At 33.8% G+C, this 21,669-nt stretch overlaps 1 protein-coding gene across 1 annotated transcript in view; it reads right to left on the reverse strand.

Annotated features, from left to right (window-relative positions):
• LOC108685123 overlaps positions 1-21,669 on the reverse strand; it is a 37,277-nt gene that overhangs the window by 10,386 nt on the left and 5,222 nt on the right. The window contains exons 2-3 of the mRNA XM_018189777.1: positions 6,947-7,019; positions 2,591-2,820 (exon numbers count right to left, since the gene is read on the reverse strand). Coding sequence (XP_018045266.1) covers positions 2,591-2,820; positions 6,947-7,009 — 293 coding nt within the window. The 5' untranslated portion in view covers positions 7,010-7,019. The remainder of the gene's footprint in view (positions 1-2,590; positions 2,821-6,946; positions 7,020-21,669) is intronic.

Raw genomic sequence — 21,669 nt, forward strand, 5'->3', positions numbered from 1 at the left:
ACACACACACACACACACACACACACACACACACACACACATATGTATAAGTGTCTAAGATTATAGGATTTGAAATAATAATTTCGCTCATACATATTCAATGGAGAAATGAAATAAATTCTAAATGAAATAGTATATTTCTTTTGACAAAATAAATTTTATTGGGAGAAAGTGGAATAATTTCATCCTCTCATTTAACGCTCATTTTGAAATTGTCAAATTGTAAAATTTTTTTTAACTTCTTCTTTTAAGACGTCGATATCCACGTCGACCATCAATTGACTAGAAAGTCATTTTCACTTTAGACGACCGATATAATTAATGAAAGTAATATAAAGTGAAGTATAATATAAATTAAATTTGACAGATTTAATAGATTTGCTTTACACAACGCATATTCATTTATTCAATTATCATATTAATATACATATGTATATTATTAATTATATATATATGTATATAAAATTAATATATGTATTCCATTTATCTATCTATCTACAATATGTAGATATATGTCTATCAATATAGAGTAAAAATTTTATTGATGGAGAATATATTGTATCTGGTAACTAGTACCGTTATGGATGAGAATATATAGAAGTCTACTTATCCATTTTGTATGAGCCATACGTACAATGAAAATCCATGAAAATACAATTAGGAACTCTAATAGGGTTTCATTGTAAATGATACACCTGTCGCTTTAGCTGTTTCGCCAGGAAAGACGGAAGATGTGCAGCTCGGCCAGATCGATTTGCAGCGGTGTGCCACTATACAGTTAGCCGTAATATCGGCATTCGGTTATTTGAAGCCGCTACTTACGGGTTATTCGCCGACATCGAGAAGCGCAATGTATTATAACTCATTTATCTGGGACATTCTCGTCCGCCATATGACGCACATGGAGGATAGAGCCATCAACATTCGTTCTTTAAAACATGCTGTACCAACGACAGACTGTGGAAGAATTTAATACTGAGCACTGTCTTTAATCATCGCCAAGTTAACGGATTCGCGCTCTTCTATTCGTCTTCTCTCTCCCTTCCTTCCTCCCCCCCTCCTTCCTCTCTCTCTCTCTCTCTCTCTCTCTCTCTCTCTCTCTCTCTCTCTCTCTCTCTCTCTCTCTTTCTCGCGGAACAAATAGCAGATCATTTGCGCCAGGACATCGTAATTTTTCAAAATAACCGCGAAATTGCATGCCGTGGCTAAACGAGTTGATCATCTAGTATATCTTATAAGTTATAATATTAAAAAATAAGAGGGAAAAAAATGAATATAGCGGTTTAGGCTATTATATATTAAAATTGTTATAATTAAATTTGATTTGCCAGGATTAAGATTGTTATTGCGATTTCATTATTACGACCAATTAGGTAGCTCTTACTGCTGCAATAGGTACTACAAATCAATACGAATAAGCGTGATGCCTGAAGCGTCTCGACGCGAGACAAACATCATCGATCTTCCGACTAGCGGTGTGAGGCATTGACAAGCAGGAAGAAAAATTCTAACGATAACGCGCGATTCTTAATCATCTTCGGACTTAACAGGCGCGAACGTTGCACACGGTTGCGCATTATGCCCTCGGCATCACTTTTCTAATTGTGTAAATAATTTTTATGACATATCAGTTTAGAATTGTGATTAATTCTTCAGACATCTCGCTTGTTGCGTCAACTGTATAACACAAGAAATATATATATTTTTTTTTATCTATTTAATTAATTTATTCTGTGCTAGATATTCATTTTCAAACATTGCCTTTTCAAAAACGTACAAGAATTCTCAAGTCGTAAATCAAATGATTAGTGTCGCGATTAAGAGGAAAGTATTTTGATGAGCTAGAACGTTTCGTATATTGGTCCATTTTTTATTTCTCCGTGAAAAGAAAACTATAAAAAATAACTGTAAACTGTGATTCTGCGTATGTTTATCTTTTATATTCGACGAATACTCGATAGATGATTTCTCTTATTCATCGCATTTCCAGGATTTTTAAGATACAATTCGAAATAAAAAAATTTTTGGAAGCATAAACGTGAGAATTTGCACACAGGAACTAAGTTTTTTATAAATTTAAATGCTTAATTTTTCAATTTATACTTTGCAACTCTCGCGAGATTAATATCTTACATCTCTCTCGTCATTAGTTCCACTTAGGGAGCACGAACAGTGAGTGTTATTTTAATCGTTCACAAATAATTCATATTTTATACTTCCGCGAGCGTTTCTCGCGTGTATCTACAGAAATTTGCTATTCTGAGAATATGAGACTGAACTAATCCCTGTTACAAAATGAATAGTAATCACTTCCTGTAGAATTGTTTTTTATAATCGTCTAATAATAAACAGATGCGTTATAGGTACATACGACGTTAAGAAAAGAATTCAAAATCTTTAAAAACTTATCCTTTGAATCTTGATTTCTCTTTCTGATATCCTGTATTTGGCGCGTTTAGAAACTAATTTACTGTGAACGCAAATCAAATGAATTTACAAGTACATAGATTAATTACATTAGGAAGCGGCAAAAATCCAGTCTATTATAATTATTTGTTAGTGACAAGTGATTAATTAGATGGGTACTAACCTGGGAAAGGCAAGTCTGAGATCGGCTCTGAGTTTATTTAACAGCTCGCTGACCGATGTGAATTGTCTCAAGGTCATCTCGCCACTTCCGGATGCGTAACCGGAACTTGAACTGGTTGTCGACGGCAAAGTACCTTGAGAGTCTTGAACAGTTCCTAATGGGCGTCTTCCCCATCGTCTCAGCGCGATTGCGTAATCTTCAGCATTATACGTGGGTGGCCTTAAGCGTTCCTGTGCGAACAGTTTGATTATCTAATTAGCAAGGCTCTTTAAATTATTTTATTTCATGGAATATTAATTTATATAATTAGCATGGCATTTTCTATTTACATTGAGAGTGATAGTTATATTACGATTCCTTCTGTGATAAATGTACGAAATTTGAAATTCTTTTAAAATCATTAAAACAACGACGAAATTAAAAATATTCGTCGTTTAAAATGTCTTAACTTAAAGAGTTAATTTATTAATCTATGCAGAATTAGCATCACGGTATTTTATAATACTTCACTCGAATAAATCTGAAAGAGCACACGAATTATTGGTCGCTTATACGTATGAAATATTTATGCCGAAAGATAGAAAGATATCTACGGTTAATTTCAGGGCGCTTTCAACCATAAATTGATAGGATCATAGTGATTATCGTCTTTTCTCGCTAACCATAAGTTGCAGCGGTAGCTGAATGCTGCTACGAGGAGAATAGCTACGGTGATGAAACTAGAATCGATAATTAAAACCAATCGTTTGTACAGTTTGATTTCTGTCGATTATAAATATAGATTAAATATAGATTAAACTATATTTAAACAAATATTTTATTATATTTGAGATTAAAAAGTTCTAAATAAATGCAAGAAAATTATAATAAAACAGAAAATGCGTCGTTAATCTAAAATTTCTCTGTATGACAAATAAATCTCTTATCTACAATAATGCTATATGTTGATTTGCATCGATATCAAAACTTATGTGAATAAACTTATTCTATTTTAGTTGTGATAATAAAAAATATACATACAAGTGTTTCCTACTTTCAAGTATTTCAGGAGAGAAGCGATTCTAATCAGTGATGCTTTCTTGTTAATATGTATGTATTGTACTTCAAGCGAACAAATTACGTAAAATTAATTTACTTTCGTGCTTACGGTTAACGCAGAATGTATAAATTATGAAACAATCCGCTATTGACGCACACGGAAGCAGTATGAATGTATAATTATTTAAATGAGTCAATTACATTTAGAATAATTCCCGTAAGCTCGTACAGTTATTCTATTTTAATATAATTTACACTTATTAAACGATAGAGCGAGATTAATCGAATGAACGTTTTGAGAAATCATAACATTAGAGACAAATTGGAGAATATGTTTAGAAATTTTCAGTTAAATAAACTATATATCACAATTCCGGAATAAAAATTGTTTTGTTTTTATTCGCACAAATATAAAAAGCAGACATTGGTATAGAGAAATGATAAAAAATACAGTCATATTTTGCTCTAGATGGTTTGAAAGATAAATAAGAGGAGAAACAAAAATAAAAAGGAAATCAGAAAACCTTCGATATTCTTGTATCTTTGATTTGCGGTCATACATCTGGTCTGTAGATACTGTATTATTGCACAGCGTGATTGCATTCACTCGTGGTTGTGGTACGCGAGTAAATAAACACTATTTACAAATGAGAACGGAGAGCACCATGTAACTAACTGAGAATATCTTGATATAATTTCTTAACATTATTTATATTATCAGTCTACCTGATCAATCATTGATGCATTAATTTTTTTTTCCTACATACACATCGCCTCGAAGATAAATATTCTTTGTTATCTTTTGCACTGAATTTTTAGAATATCGATTTTATTCAGTCAATTTGTAAGATTTATGTAAAAATGGAAGATCTGTATGGATGCAATGATATTAATATTATTTATGAACGAAATTACAGTGATATATACGATATATATCCACACTATTCAACAGTTTTGTAAAACAGTTTTGTAAAACAGTGCAGCTTACGTATGCAATCATAAATAATAAAATATTTTTCATGAGAGAAAATTTGATGGCTTTTAGAAAATATAAATTTAAATCTATTACACGACGTGAGAGGATCATTAGCACGATCAATCATGCTCAGTATTTGTTGCTATTATCTAGGAACATTCATGATTGGATCTCGTTACAGCGAGATACGACGCGTGCCAATGTTATCTTCGTTTTGGCTTGTCTTTATGTGACATCGTGACGATGAAAGATAAGATTCTATAGCAATTGCGATCATAAATATAATTTGCTTATTAATTAACTTAGGGAGATGCGTTCACGTTTTATGTCGGGAAATGGATTTGTCCTCGCTTTCCCTCCTTTTAAATTTTTAACTTAGAGAGTGAAAAAAACTCAACACGTATATAACTCTCTTATAAAACAAATGATTTATTGAAAGTTTTAATAACAACGCTTTCGGTACGTCATCAGTTTTTTTATTCTTTTTATGAATCCCTTCCGCAATTTAAGTGAAATCGCCGTCGAGACTTTCCCAACGATGGAACATCGCATATAACTGCGCACACGATATCTCGTCACAGTCGATCTAATTTCGAGTTCGTCCACGATTTCCATTTTCATCTGACGAATTGAGCAATTTCGATCTTACACACTCGTAAAAGCTTTCACGTGCGTTAAAGTGAAACTACTTCAACGTGTATTCGGTGGCGGCGATACCTTTTGGTTAAATTAACACATATACAATAAACCGATGAAACATAATTATCTTTATCTTGACATATATTAATTGATCAGGACTCGATAAAATAACCGATATGACTTATTTAAAATATAATATGACTTATTTGAAATAAAAAATATAAAATAAGTTCCAAGAACTTATTTAAAATATTAAATAAGAAATAGGACTCGAAAATATATTTATTTATTTAAAATATAGAATAACTTTTATTTAAAATAAAAAAATAATTTGTCTTTTATTTTAAATAAGTTTTCGAAGGCTTGTTTTAAATAAGAAATTGATTTCGAAAACTTACTTAAAATAAGAAATATGTACTTTAAACAAACGTTTTAAGTAGGAGACACAAAATATTTTTATGATTTTTAATAAGTCAAGGCTTATTAAGCCTTATTGATTATATTGCATTGCATGTACACGAGCCTATTTTTCTATTTTTTATAGTTTTGTTTATTTGAATATATATGAATATTTATAAATATAACGTTTCAGTCTTTTAATAACTATAGCCTATAATTAATATTTAATAGTATTAATCCTTCGCGAACCACAGGTGGAAAATTGAAACGGATCATATGTATGTATATCTTGTATCTCATACATGCTATACTTCATTATAACTATATTATAATTTAACTACTCACTTTTATTGATGGATCGATAACATAACTGATACAATTTATTTAAAATGAAAAATATAAAACAGGAAATTATTTAAAATACAAAATCGATAAAACACTGATACAACTTACTTAAAATAAAAAATATAAAATAAATTCCAAAAAGTTATTTAAAATAATAAATATTAAATAACGTTTTAATTTTTTTCTTTATTTAAAATATGTATTTTAAATAAATTTTATTTGAAACAAGACCGAGCCCTGAATTACTAATAATACGAATTATTATAAACTAGAAATTTTAATAACTAGAAATAACTAGAAATTTTAATAATAAACTAGAAATTTTAATATTAGCGGATTAAGATCCGCTAATAATCGCGATTGAAATATCAAGACATTTACATTTGATTAACTAGAAAAGAACTACGGAAATTGATGTTTATTATGTAATCGTATATGATAGTACGAGATATATGCTATCTCATAATATAAATAACAAAATACTATAAGTAGCAGGAAAGACATGCGAGAATATTTATGAGATAGGCGTATGCAATATATAATCAAGCTGTATATATGCAACGTATGTCGTTAGCGACAAGGTCAAGGTGAGAAGTAACTTGCTACTTTACTTGAAAGGTCTTTCTATTCTCTTAATATTAATATTCTCTTTCTTGTCACATGCGCGAACCACCAAGTTGAGATGATGGAGTTCTTACGGTGTAGAACAAAATAAGGATCGGTCATTTTGCCGGTCGAGCCTGTCTTCTGTGTATATTTACTCAAAGTTGAAAGATATGCTAATCGAAAACATCCTGTCGTGGTCGTCGTATGCATGGAACGGCCGTTAACGCGACTCAAGTTATATCATAAAGCTTCCGCGCCGTTTACACGCCGGCAAGCCAACACGTGAACTATCGCGTCAGTGTATTTGTTACACAGTAATTTACTTAACATTGTTTCTATATATATGACACTACCTTTTCTGGTTGCGGTCCCCATGGTTTCACAACCAGCAATTCCTCCTCCGCATTGGGCGCCATGTCCGACTCGCTGAAAAATCACAAATTATTCACACATTAAATTATGGAGGTTACTCTTTTGATTTAAGAAGAGATATAAATTATCGTATTATTTCTTTTAAAAACACTATATATATATATATATATATATATATTTGAAATTAAAAATCTGTTGCAAACAATTAAAATACATGCATTATTAACTAGACAAAGTTTGAGTGCGTTCAGTAGAAAAAAGAAGTTTTACAACTATTGTCAAATTTTTTAAAATATTAATCTTATTTTTTCGTTATAGTTCTTAGAGTATAAAAGAGAATAAAAAAAAAAAAGAAATAAACGTGATTTATTTTTTTTCTACTATATGCCAAAATTAGTAATTTTATAACATTACTAGCATATTTTTTAATTTTTAGTACATTTCCATCTTTTTCAAGTATATTTCTATTGATAAAGAAATTCCATTGTAAAGAAATGTTTGGTACCTACATTTTAATCTATGCGTAACAATGTTCGGAAAGAATTAATTTATTTTGAAGTATAGAGCAACAAAATTCTATTATATATATATAATTTCTGACATCACAATTGAACATGGCTACTACAATGAAGAAACGGAAATGACATTCTTAGCGCGTCGAATTCGAATAAAACGCGAGACAAAAAAAAGTGTCAAGACAGGTGCGCCGTCCATCTTGAAAAGTTCTGCTTGAAAAGTACGTTTCTTCATTTCTGTACAATCGATGAATCGCAGAATGTTTGCATTTAATTAGAGAACCGTGCACATCGCACGCGTACTCGTACTGTCGATCGTCCGTGCTGTAGAACGACTCTGCGGAATTTGCTTCGTGGTATTTTCAAACGGTACCTCACTCACGCGGTGCGTTCCGCCAGAACGGAGGCGATCGCGCGCACCAGCTTCGCATGCGTGATTCAGTTAGTATTGTAACAAAAATAGAAATTTTAATTTCATTCGTACTACGTTTTCTACTCCATTCGATTGTTGGAATATTCATTTATATTCTCTCTCTTTCTCTGGAAACATATGCATATGTAATCGAGATCCGATCGCAAAATATGGAAAATATGCTGATTAGTGGAATTTCTCGATAAGCTTTCTAAGCCTAAGAAGCTTTACGAACATACGAATGTATTGTACTTTATATTTGCAGAAGGTATGCAGAAAATTCTCTGTCGGAAATGAATTCGTTCAGTAAAGAGAACTCTCTAATAAGGGAATCTTCCATTATTAACTTTTGAAGCTTTGTTCGAATATGTAATTTATATCGCAACGTCACGATGATTTCTCTCGCGCGAATACATTACTCGCTGTAATAATTGCAATTGTATTAGCGCGATAGATTCTGGTTATCGCGCGAGTAATTGCGTTTCACACTTGCACACATCTGTCTGGGATGAGATATAATCTTATCCGTCGAGATAAAGGCGAAACTCTTCTTACAATGCCACTCTGGCATTTCACGGTCCGATGCTACACAGTGCAATGATTCTACTACACACATTACGAGGACAAGTACCACGGATGCTTAGTTTTGTAGGTTGGCTATGATAATAACGAGTTACGATCGTGTCGTGGTCACGATCAACTGTATGATCGTGCATCGATACCTCGATGGCAAGTCGAGTGAATCGGAGATATACCATGATATTGATGGTCACGTCGTAACCTTACAAATCACCGTAACCGTAATCACTGATTCCCGTAATTCGATTTAAAGGTTATTATTCGTAACATTAGCGCTACATTGCAATCAGTATATTAAGCATCACTATGAATCTTATCACGCTTACGATTTTCCGGGCAGACATTTTGTCACATGTCATTTTAATTTAGAAACATGATTTTAATTTAGAAAAATAAACAAAATACAATATCACGATTATGCTTTCGATTTACTTATTGAATTCTTTAATTTCAGTTAAAATTTCTTACTGTATTAATTCGATATAAAATCTCTACTTTTAAAAGCGTTAAATAACATCTTAAGAGGTTTGTATTAAGAAAAAAGTGTATTATACGTTATATATTATTATTAGTGGATAAGCAAATCTCGATTCTGATTGAAATAACAAGTTATGGATATATATTTTTTACATTTTTTTCAACTTTTTACTCACCAATTAAACTTTCTATTGAACATAATAATTTTAAAATTCTTTACTAAAAGTCCATCGATTATATTGAAATTCTGAGAGTGAGATACTGACTTTTCAAAGTCAGTTCATTATGGCCCGTAAATTTTAATTTACGATGCTTGTTGAATTTTTTGTGCACTTTGACACCGATATGGACTTTTATGATCTTGACTTCTAATTTATACGCTATATTGTTACAGATGTACTATCAGATCCGCAATGACAGGATGCGATTTTATAGAAGGCTATTTATTTTTTTGTTTTTTTTTTTGTTGATCCATTTTTAGTACATTAATTTAGTTTATCTGTTATATTTAAATTTGTTTATGTGTAACATTGAGGATGACCCGATCGGGCTCGAAACGATGTCTTATGTGTTGTTTTGTTTGCTTTAAATCATGATAATTATATCTGTTTCCTTACGCACTTACATTGTTGTTTTTTGGTTCATAGCCTTTCTAAACTTTTATTTTTAATTATAGACCGTTGTTAGCGCTCTAACATGCTATAATTTACATAACGCATACTATAGAATTTCAGAGATATAAGCGCGCTTTTATCGATAAAAGCGCGTTCTGAATACGGACCTACATATACAGAGTGCGTCACCAAAATCTGGACAAATCGAACAATTTCTTTAAATAAAATGTTTTTAATGAAAAATTAAATATTACAAAAAATCCTTTTACATGGCACTTGGGAGAGGATCCTTGTAGAGCACAATTATTCAATATATCTCCCATTAGCTCGAACGACGACCTCTATTCTCGGTCTGAAGGTTCGCACGCTGTAATGTAGCTATCCATGTCGATGAATGTTATCTTAATAGCGGTCCTTAATGACGTCATATTGGGATTGGGGGCGAGACTTGTCTGTGACTCTTTCAACTATGCTCCATACGTAATAGTCCAAGGGATTTAAATCTAGGCTGTTGGAAAGGGCAGAATGGGGAGCCGAGGCGAGCAACTCGGCTTGTCCTGGCAGCCTCAGAGAGCTGTCGTATCTTTAATGTGTACGATTTGTATCGAAGGTTCTCCTCGGCAATTCGACGCATTGTTGGCTCGCTTACACCAACAATCGATGCTAATTTTCGATTGCTCTGGGTCATCCGAAATCAGTAATTGAGCCCTTTTAACGACTGCGAGGGTCCTCGCGGTGCGTTCTTTCGAATGACTTTTCCTGGCATATTGGAACCTTCGTTGAACTATTCTTATATTTTGCCACAATGTCATAAATGGTTGATGGTCTCGGTATCCAAAAAACCGAATTATTTCTGTTGCTGAATGCCTAGCACGAAGGCCTTCGATGATCATGGTTCTTCGATTATACTCCGCACTTGGTTTCAACATCGCGGCCATTTTGAGAATATGACTGTTTACTAGAAGCATCAGACTTTCTCGGACGCCAACAACAATCTCTGGCGAAGGCACAATATAGCGGAAAATTGAAATTTGTTCGGATTTTGGTGACGCATCCGTCACCGCACGTATGGTATATCACTCTTGTCGATCGTATTACGAATGTCGCGCGTAGATATCTCTCACGTGCATACGTACGTACGTTCGTGCGTAAGTGCATGTGAGGGTACACTTGAAACGCATGCTTGGATATAACGCAAAGGAAAAGGTACGCGACGTAAGTTGCGTACCTACTACTCGGAAACAGTCGAGGCATTGACCCGCGCGCGAGAGCGGTTAGTCACACATATGCATGCGTGGATTACCCGATATATGTGCGTAACTACCATTATCAGGTCTATACTGGCACGGCACACGTATGTATATATGTATGTATGTATGTATATATGTATGTACACGCGCGGTGCTTTAATAACATTAAAACGGCCCACGCTCCTTCCACTATATTTCTTCGCGGCTACTAAACAATTCGCCACCGTACCCGGTACCAGCCATAGATTTCCGTAATGTACATTAGACTGTCAGCGGACCACCGGTTATCTTGTGATTAGATATTAGATTATGACGAGACTATGATAGAACCTCTCTTATCTGAAATCGTCGAGTTATTTTGTTATTCAGGAATCCTTCCTGATGGAAGTAGAAATTATGTATGCTCTCTCCTCTCTCTCTCTCTCTCTCTCTCTCTCTCTCTCTCTCTCACACACACACACACACACACACACACACACACACACACACACACACACACACACAAATTAAATTTCGTCATTGCACGCTCTCTCTTCCTCTCTTTCTTTCTCTATTTTTTTCTAAATATTATCATACAATCATGTCATGTGATAAATATATCTATAACTGCGAAGCAGAAGTAGAACAAGAGGAATATTTTATTTTACAGGAAGATTAAATAAGTGTTTTCTTCCAGAATAGAGAAATTCTGTTATATTCTGTTACACATCTGCGATGCACAAACGTTCGCTATTTTCATATAGTCTCTTTTGTGTTCCTTGTAAGAAGTTCTACTCAGTATGTGAAGGAAAAATCTATTTCTGACATCGAGAAACAATCAGATAGCTTTTAACTAATAAAAAAAATAATTAATACATTCAATTGTACAATGCGCGTTCTTACGTTACAAGCACGCGATGGGAGCATGTTGCGTTTCCCGCCATTCAGCTGATTCAGCGATGTACTTATAAATTATGTACGTTCTACATAGTTCTACAGGAATGCAACGCCGCGGCTCTTCGGGGCCGAAGACAATCGCGACGAAATATCTAATTGCAACTTAAAACGTAACGTCGTTCATCTGTCTCGTTACAACAACTTGAGAAAATTGAATTCTCTCGCTTCATTGATCTAACCTTCATCAATCTAACGTTTCTCGTTAATTAAATCTCTACGACACTTTAGTATCAATTAATGTGATTAAAGATTGAAAGAATATTCAGTGCGCTCGTAATGTGAAACAATTTACGAAGTAATCATTTAAAAACAAAATATTCAGCCATCGTGATTCTCTTTAGTGTCGAGATGAAAAGGCATTTTCAAACTTGCAGAGCCATCGAGAAAAGTACAGGGAGGCTCGTTCATTGTGTAGAAAATTGATAGGTACTGTAGAGCGTAACGAGGTGCCGCGACTCGTTAAAGCGATTATTCCCGTCTGCTCGAACTGTTGCGTAACGAAAAATGTCGGCGGATCTAATAGCAGATCATCGACTCGAAATAACGGAAAGTCAATTTGACCGAATTTCCACTAGCGAAATACCTGATAACCAATTTCCTTCTTCTCATTTTCTCATTTGAGAGATCGACGAAAGATTTTAATTATGTTAAAAATTCAAAAATTAGAAATGCATATTTACGCGCATTTTATGGGCTTTCTAAGCCATTACTTAAAATGAAAAGTCTTAAGCGATAAGAAATTAACCGATCATAGTCGATTATCTTTCTCACATTTGATTGATTAGTCGATTTTTTTACGGTTTAAGACTTAAGTTTAGGTATATAAAAAGCCTATCAAGACTCTATCCAAGAACGACTACTGTAATACGATACAATTGACAAAATCAAAGTGTAGGTACCTGCAATGGAAGCAACGTTACAGATATTCATGTTCTATGATTATTAAAGTCGAGGTCATAGTCTGAGCGCCTGGATACAAGAAGGTTGAATACAAGAAGAGGTCATCGCTGGAACGATTGTGAGGGGCAGGAGAGGAAGACATTGTAAGCATCACGATGCTCGTAATGCTTTCCGTTGAGTGTTCTGAGTGTTCGCCGCATCAGATATCGCAGCGCGGATGAGCGGAGAACGTCTCTCGAAGAAGACTCGAACGCGAACGCAAACGTTCGGGGCTTCGGGGCGCCGAGACGCGAGAAGAGGCGCCACGATCCCCGGGACCTCGGATCGTCGATCTTGACGACCATTAGCGGAATACACGTGAGTCCAGAGGGATTTTTCCGTTATGACTGTTCCGGGAGCTATGCTAGCTGGAATGCTAACCAAGCCGATGCCCGGAAATGCAGTCCATCTTCCATACTTGATTCCTCGCCGAGGATTGCAAAAGAAATATGTTCGTATTTTCCCCGAGGGCTGCAAAAACCCACCGGAACTCGTAAGCTCTTTTGTGCGGTAATAATGTAACACTACACGAAAAAAAAAAAAAAAAAAAAAACAGCTGAAAACTTCACTGATTCAGCGAATCTATAGTCATAATATACAGACAGTCAATTTTCTATGTTAAAGTAGCCAAGTTGACAGCTGAATAATATTAGTGTTTTGTTAAACCATCAAATCTTCTTAGTTATAACTGAAACTTGAATTCGCAGTAAGTTACAGATTTGCTGTATCACCCAATTAATTTTTTTTTCCCGTGTAGATTTCGCCTGTCGCTGTATACATCGACTTTTCGCGAATTTGTCAGAGCGAACTCGAACATTTTTATATATGTAATTCATCCTTATAACGAAATCATATTTCGATCGAGCGGTGCAAAATTAAGAGTAAAATGTAAGAATTACTGAAGTAACGCGAATTTATACATTGCGTATTTTTATGCGTATTTATTTTATCTTTTTACGTTGCGGCATAATATAAAGCTATTTACGCTCCGAGATGTTTATATGATAACAATTATGATATTATCCGGTATGAAATAACTATACTAACTTTAACTACACTGTCATGGGATTTGTAATAATCTCACATTTTAAACCGATGAATAATGAATTGCCTAGAGTCATTTAAAGCATATTAAATTTTTTTTATGCGTGCACGGTAGATGGAATATAGATATATACTTCACTCGTGTATTATCGTAAATTGTAATCACGATATCGTGCATGGTCTATATTATGTTTATTAGATAATCAATATGGAAATAAATCCTTAACCTTCCAAGTTACGCTACATTTTTTCGTAAATCAGAGATGATTCCCGAAACAGATGATTTCTATCCAAAACTAAGTTTCTTCTTCTTTTTATTATTATTATTATTATTATTATTATTCCATGTAATATGCTTCATGTCACTTAAAAACGTCATGTCACTTAAAGCATATACGTGCCCATTACGAATATTATGACAGTTTCATCGTTCCGATATAATGGGATCGTATTCTTATCGAATACATCTAAGCACTTTGTTCGTCACGCATCGTAAAATGCTTTAAAAAAGGCTCGATGACCTCGATCTAGGAAGAGGAAGATTCAGGACGCGTTCAAATCAGGATCTCGAGCGGGAAAAGCCACCAGTCTACATATGTTGATTATAGATCTCGCCCTGCGATGAATCGCTACCGTAGATGCGATTGAAAGAAAAAGAAAAGGAAAAATGTGATGACAGAGAAAGAGAGAGAGAGAGAGAGAGAGAGAGAGAGAGAGAGAGAGAGAGAGAGAGAGAGAGGAAAACTATGACCACTAGAATGATAATGTGAGATTGGATCTGATCGTTTATTGGTATGAAATCATTTGTTTTATTGGTATTGAAATTGCTTGAGCGAGCAACGATCCAGATTATTTGAATATTACCAATACCATGCTCTCTAATTCGATCAGCTGCATGTAGACATGACGACAAGTCTACACATAAATATATGTGTTGGATAACACAATTTTGTAAATTTTTTTTTTTTTTTTTAAAGAATTACTATATAATTAGGTTAGAATATAAGAAGAAATGTACACTGACAGCAGAATTCGTTCAAAATAATTCATGTTTCCGTTCTTAACGTTACTACTTACGTGCTACATCATGGCACAAATTCAAAACTGTTCAAAGACAGTTTTATCGAAAATATAATCATGTGAGATAACAGAAATAAAGAATAAAGTCATCAGCGATAATCATCCGAGCTGCCAAAAGAAACGGTATATCGTTTTTCTCTACAGAGAAACTGATGAGAGACGAGACGATTATAATTTAATTATTTAATCAATAAAGGTAATGTTATATATATTCATCATTTTAACATTTCAATTCATATAGAAAATGATGCATGTTCTGAATATTTCATGCAAGATGCATAAATGTCACCTCCATCGATCATAAAGTGATGCAAATGACAGTCGCTTTCTTGGAACGAGAGTTCGATCGAGAGCGGTTTCGCGAAGAAAACGATTCATGTGTCGATGATACATGTGTGCTCACAGGAAATTGAAGTCATTAATGCCCAACCGAGAGAAACGAGTAACGCCCTATTGATCGAGATATAAGTAGCATCGAGTCGCATCATTTTAATACGCATACATAATATTTTTTTTAAGGTCAAAAACTTTCCACTGGAATCTCAATCGAGTGCTCTTTACGTCCATCCCATTTTTTCTAACGATCAAAAAGATTTAATTTAAATTAAAATATATGATAATATATTGAAGAATAAAAGATATTAGATTTGAGAACAGTAAGTAGTTTTCAATCAAGAGAGAAAGAGAATTTGAAGAATCGTTATTTTTAGAAAAATTCGTGAACTGTGGTATTATTCGCGATAAGACTCTTTAGAAAAATAGGGAGGGAAAAAGATATATCGTCTGTATGTCTTCCTCATAAAAAAAAAAAAAATCAATCAATAAAATCGAACCGTGAAGCATGTTAAAATTATTCTTATTCCATGCATGTTCTGGAAGCTTCCTGCAAATAAATTTGCGAGATCTAATACGCGCGAAACTAACGTCCCATGAAATACGCCGATTCGGATTCCCGTTTCGTTTGTCACTACTCGCCAACCGAGTGTCCATTGTAAGATCGTATGCCGTTATGAATCTCAAGTTATAAAACGGGTCCTCCGTCTGACGAGGTGCCATCCTCTTCTCTCTTCTCTCCCCCTCCCTCCCTCTCCCCCTTCCTGCTCTCTATCTCTTTCTCTCTGGCAAAGTATATAACTGTATCTTTTCCATGGCACATACGTGAACATCTGTGAACGTGCGGCAACGAGATACAAGAGAAAGAGAAGAAAGAAAAGAAAGAAGAGATGCTCTTCTCTGAAAAAAAAAAATAAAATAAAATAAAATAAAATAAATGAAAAAATAAATAAGTGAAGAGATGGACGAATTCACAGGATGACGCTCGGCAGTTCGAATTATCGCACTGAAGAAATCTAATTTACAGCGGCATGATGCGAAACTACAATTTCTCTGCACCGTTAACCACTTCGATGCACTTCGTTTAGCAAGATGACATTTAATTCAGCACGGATGCACTCATCGGAACAATGTTGAAATTGCACCACTGCTCTATATGATTTTACGATTTTACCACTCGGAGCAAACTTTAGACGAACATTTAGACGTATAGCTGAGAGAAAAGTACTAGTCGGCAATAATATATTATATTTTCATACGTATATCGTATGGGAGTTATCTGCATTTATTGATACAACAGTCACGTGGAAAAGCAACACTGCAACAGAGGTAATTATGGAAAGAGATGCGTTTGAACGGCGGTTAATTGCGAGACTCGCATCGGAAATGCACAACCACGTGCGGTAGCAAACATTATTCACCTAATGGCATAACGGGACGCAATAATTAACACCGATGCAGAATTATTGGCTAAACACATGGTAATAAAATCGACCGTGCTGCTCCCCATACGAGAAACTGTAGCTGCGTGAGAATACATTTAAGTAACTGCGATAACTATACCAGGATAGAGGAAAACGCTTTCTAGAGTCGCTGCAAGAATCGCTGTTTCGCGCGAATTGCACAACAACATACCTACTTGAGATAAATCATAAGTGAAGTAACGACGGGACTAATTAACCAAGTAGTAGGTATTGCGGCGTGGAGTCGTCACGAGCTTAGACAAAGGTACTTGTTATAACACTAGGTACTATGACTATGGGATACGCGATGTTAAATATATGACATCTTTATTCATTCAGTAGATTTGTCTGTATTATTGCAATCGTATATTGATCTTGAATCTTACGAAGTTTTTCTAGTGGAAACATTAATTAACATCACTGCAACGCAACAGAAGCGATGTTTTGTAAAATCGTTTCCTTCGACGCGAAAATAAATTGTGCGTTTATTACAATTTGCACGTAAAAATCTTCATTTAAGACAAAGCATCTAAATAATACGATGCTTTCTTGAAAAAGTTGTTACTTTTTCGTGTGTGTGTGTGTGTGTGTGTGTGTGTGTGTGTGTGTGTGTGTGCATTGTTAGAAATGTAACCACGAAATATAACCTTTACATATAAATGAAGTTCGTGGTTATGAACGAAATTAAAAGTATGAATGATTTAACTGAAAGTAAAATTAAGTTACAGTAATTACTTAAATGTAATAAACATGTACATTAAATTTATGAAATTTAATGTACTTTCAATAAAATTTTATGAAAAGTACATTAAATTTCATAAATTTTCATGAAAAATACATTAAATTTTATGTATATGTACACAATATACTTTCTACTCTCTTTATAAACACATTAAATTTAATGTAATGTCATGAAGTTAAGTTCAAATTGTGTAACTTAAAATTTAATGAAATTTAAGAATATTTCTAACGGCGTACAAATACATATACAAATATTGGAGAAACATCGATATAATATAATTTATTATAATTTATTATACGTAATATAATATATATAATATACATATTTTTCATATTAAATGACAAATATCCAAGTCTCGACTTGGACAGTCAATTACACACGAATAGAAAAAAACAGAAACACATAAGTGCCGGAAGTTGACAGCTTGTTCATGAAAGCGTCACATCATCTGCAGATTTCATCTTGAATCGAGAGTCTCACATAAATTGCAATAAATTGCACAAGAAAGGATACGTAAAATCTAAATAAATTAAAACATGATTATAACAATATAATCTAATTTATTCGGTGAATAAATGCATCTATGTAATACATTTAACATTGCATATTATCACAATACTTAATATAAGTATCTTTCTCAAAAAGTAACAATTTCATGTTGCTTCATATATATTAATCACATGGAAAAAAACACAGCTGACAACTTCACTGATCCAACAATCGTAATATACAGACAGTCAATTTTCTATGTTAAAATAGCAAAATTGACAGCTGAATAACATTAGCGATTTGTTAAACCATCAAATCTTCTTAGCTATCGAATCCGCGTAGTAAATTATAGGTTTGCTGTACCACCCAATCAATTTTTTTTCCGTGCACGTAAAAAATTTGTTTAATATGTTCATTATATCAACTCAATCTAATTCGATAGAACTCGATAAAATTGTTGTTGATTGGTATCGTATCTAAAGTATCGTCGATCGTTCATACATTCCTGTAGAAATAGAAATCACACGTGAGAGTTCGTGAGAATTCGGTTTCGTATCAAAGGAAACGATTTTGCGTTTACAAAACATCGTTTCCGTTGCGTTGCAGTCGCCGCGGTTGCGTCGCGCGAGTATACCTTTGTTCCTCGCTGAAGACGCTGAAACAAAGAGCAAGCGAGCGAACGAGCGAGCGAGCGAGCGAGCGCCGCACACTCGTCTACGCACTGTGAGCGGTCCTTTAAGTTGCTCCATCGCTTTCACGGAGGAATTCCAAGTCGCGCCAAGTGTGCAACGGGCATGGAATGCGAAGATGGTAGTCTGCATATATATGTATGCATCGGTAGAAATTCAGGCACGCCGAGTCAAGTCGATTTCCGATCCAATCTCCGTGTTGCTCTCCGTCCGCGCATCACGACATCATGATATGTGTTTACACCCACGTGATGCGTTTACACTCATCGCGCGGACGACGACACGGAGGCGTAAGGATCGGAGATGTGACTCGCCGTGATTTATAGTAAGATCCTGACGAGGATATCTACTTGTGATTGTCCAAGATGCGCAGCATCATATTTCGTCATTATATAATAAATATATATCAATATAAATTTCCTTTTTCAAAACTTTTTCCATCCGTATGTTTCTTTTTTTTTTTTTCTCTTTAATTTACTCCTTTGCTTGCAGAGAATTTACTTTAAAATAAATAATACTTTATCTTGAATAAATATATAATTACAGGCTTCTTATTTTTTCGCTTGCACAATTCTATGTAATATTGTTTTTTGTTATACAATGCGGTTACAGTAATAGACCTGTCAGATAACAAAATTCAAATTTTAATTCTTTTTTTTTTTTCAATTCTAGCTTTTATTCTCGTCTCTCACGTTTGAATTTAAGAATCGCTTGTGAGACTAGTCTATTAAGCAGGAAAGATGTCGCATCGTATTAACACTAACTCGAGTTCTGCGATGCAAGCGATATCACAAATTGAATTCAGATTAGAACGTATTAGTTACGTGAGAAATCATTTCCCAATGCTAATGCTTATATATGAGTATCAAGAAATCTCATGACATATATGCGTGTATATACTTATACCATTATACGATGCAATTTCAGTGAGGATCCTGCGAACGGAACTTTGCATTGAATAATTCAGTTTTTCCCTCGAGAAAAATATTTACATAACGATATTTCAGAAATTTCATGTTGTATTTCAAAGAGCTACTCTTATTGCAATGAACATCTTATTGTGTGAGCATGGAAGTTCCTTTTTAAATATTAAAAACTAGTTCATGGGCTAAGAAAACAGATTCTCGAACAGATTAAACGAAGAAGAAGAAGAAGAAGAAGAAGTCATTAGCTCTACTGTATTTTATAGTATTATGAGTTTACAGGATTGAAACTTTGTCATCTATCAACAGGATCTGGCAACATCCCGATGAATAAAATATCATTGTGATCGAGAACACGTCACATTTGTGACGGTTACTCAATATCTTGAACAATGAATAGATTAGCCACAGTAGCGCATCGAGATACCGTGAACGAATTGTTATCTCCATGCCGGAACGTGGTCGTCTACAAGTCGATTTAATGGGTCGGTTGCAGGCCATTTGCTCGCTTACTACAAAACCATCTTCTCCTCTCCTTTTACCTTATGAGAAAATGCGCCGACGCTCAATCGAAATTTAACAAAAAAGGCTCGATAAAAAAAATCAACTTTTTAATATAAACGCTGAATAGTTACACTGAAATTATAGTATTATATATTCTGAGAATATTATGCGCTTAGAATACCAGTATATATTGAAGTATATATATATATATTGAACCAAATATATATTGAAATTTTACAACATAACGCGAGATTTCTGATCTCTAAAATATGGTACACACTGAATTTATAATGTAATTAATATCAAGTATAATATAAACGACGGTAATCATTTAGATTATATGCCGATTGATTATGATGTTTTAAAGAATCACGCAGACCATTCACGCACAACTATCTCGGCTTTCCTACTTATTGATTAATTAATTTTAGCATTTGATTTATGCATTTCTATGAGTAATTGGATCAGCATCATTCATAAATCGCTGCCAACGAGATCCGAGCTTCCGGTTAGAATGATCTATGATCAGAAGGCGGCGGTTTTGCTCGATATTGCATGAACCACACGGAAAAATCGCGACACGGAAAGCCATGCTTAATAATCGTCGTTGTTCTAAGCACAGGATGCGTAGAGATGAATCGTTGCACGAACAGAAACGGAATGGTACTATAAATAAGAAACACTCTTCAGTAGCATTCAAGAAAAATGTAAATCTGCTGCGTAATTGGATCTTCGAGATTAACTAGAAGTGATGATGAATGTCGCATATTGTGCTTATTCGTTCAGAGGAAGACGAAATCAATGCCACATTTTTTTATATTTTTTAAGGACATATGAGATCAATTAATATATTGTGCGTTTTTGAATCGCAACATTAAATGTGGTTATTATGTAAACAATTAATTTATAATTATTTATTATATTCGGAATAATTAATTCTTGTAAATATTAATAGTGTTTGTAAATACTCTTATTAAAAATACAGATATTTTATATTAAAAATTATTAATTTATAACTCTAAGTATTTAATTCGCCATATATAATCCGCCTCTATTACGAATATTAGAAGATACAATTAATGTTTATAAAGTATGCAGTTGATGCGTAGTATTTATTAAAAAAAGATCGTAGTACGTATAAGATTGATAAAATTTATTAAAAAAAGATCGAAGGATAATATAATTTTAATACCTGCTTCGAATTGTAGATTAATTTCAGAAATTTCACATATGGTTCAAGATGACGAATCTATTTTTGACATTAAAAGCGACAACTTTCTTGTCAACTTTCACGAAGATCGGAAATAGAGATTTTTGTATACACGTGCATGCGGAAATCATTCGAAGAAATTGTGGCATACACGAAGAATCTCCGTATCTCTCTTATTACGCACGTTGGATTTAAGGATTTTAATTCGTCACGCTCTGCAAAAGCAATTGCGACAATTTCTAATCTTCTTCACAATTATCATTACATGTCGCCATGTTAACAACCAATTTACGAGGCACATTTAAATCAATTTAGAATAGAAAGTACTCTTATGTACATATGTCAGATGTAGCAATTTCTAAAGGCATTGGAAAGTCGAATACTCAATTTAATAAAGCATTCATTAGCAAATAACAAAATATATAGAACACACTTAACTTATTTAAATAATTTAGATCGAATTAAATACAAGAATATTGAAATATATATATATATATATATATTC

This window comes from Atta colombica, unplaced genomic scaffold, assembly GCF_001594045.1.
Source record: "Atta colombica isolate Treedump-2 unplaced genomic scaffold, Acol1.0 scaffold146, whole genome shotgun sequence".
NCBI classification, from domain to species: domain Eukaryota; kingdom Metazoa; phylum Arthropoda; class Insecta; order Hymenoptera; family Formicidae; genus Atta; species Atta colombica.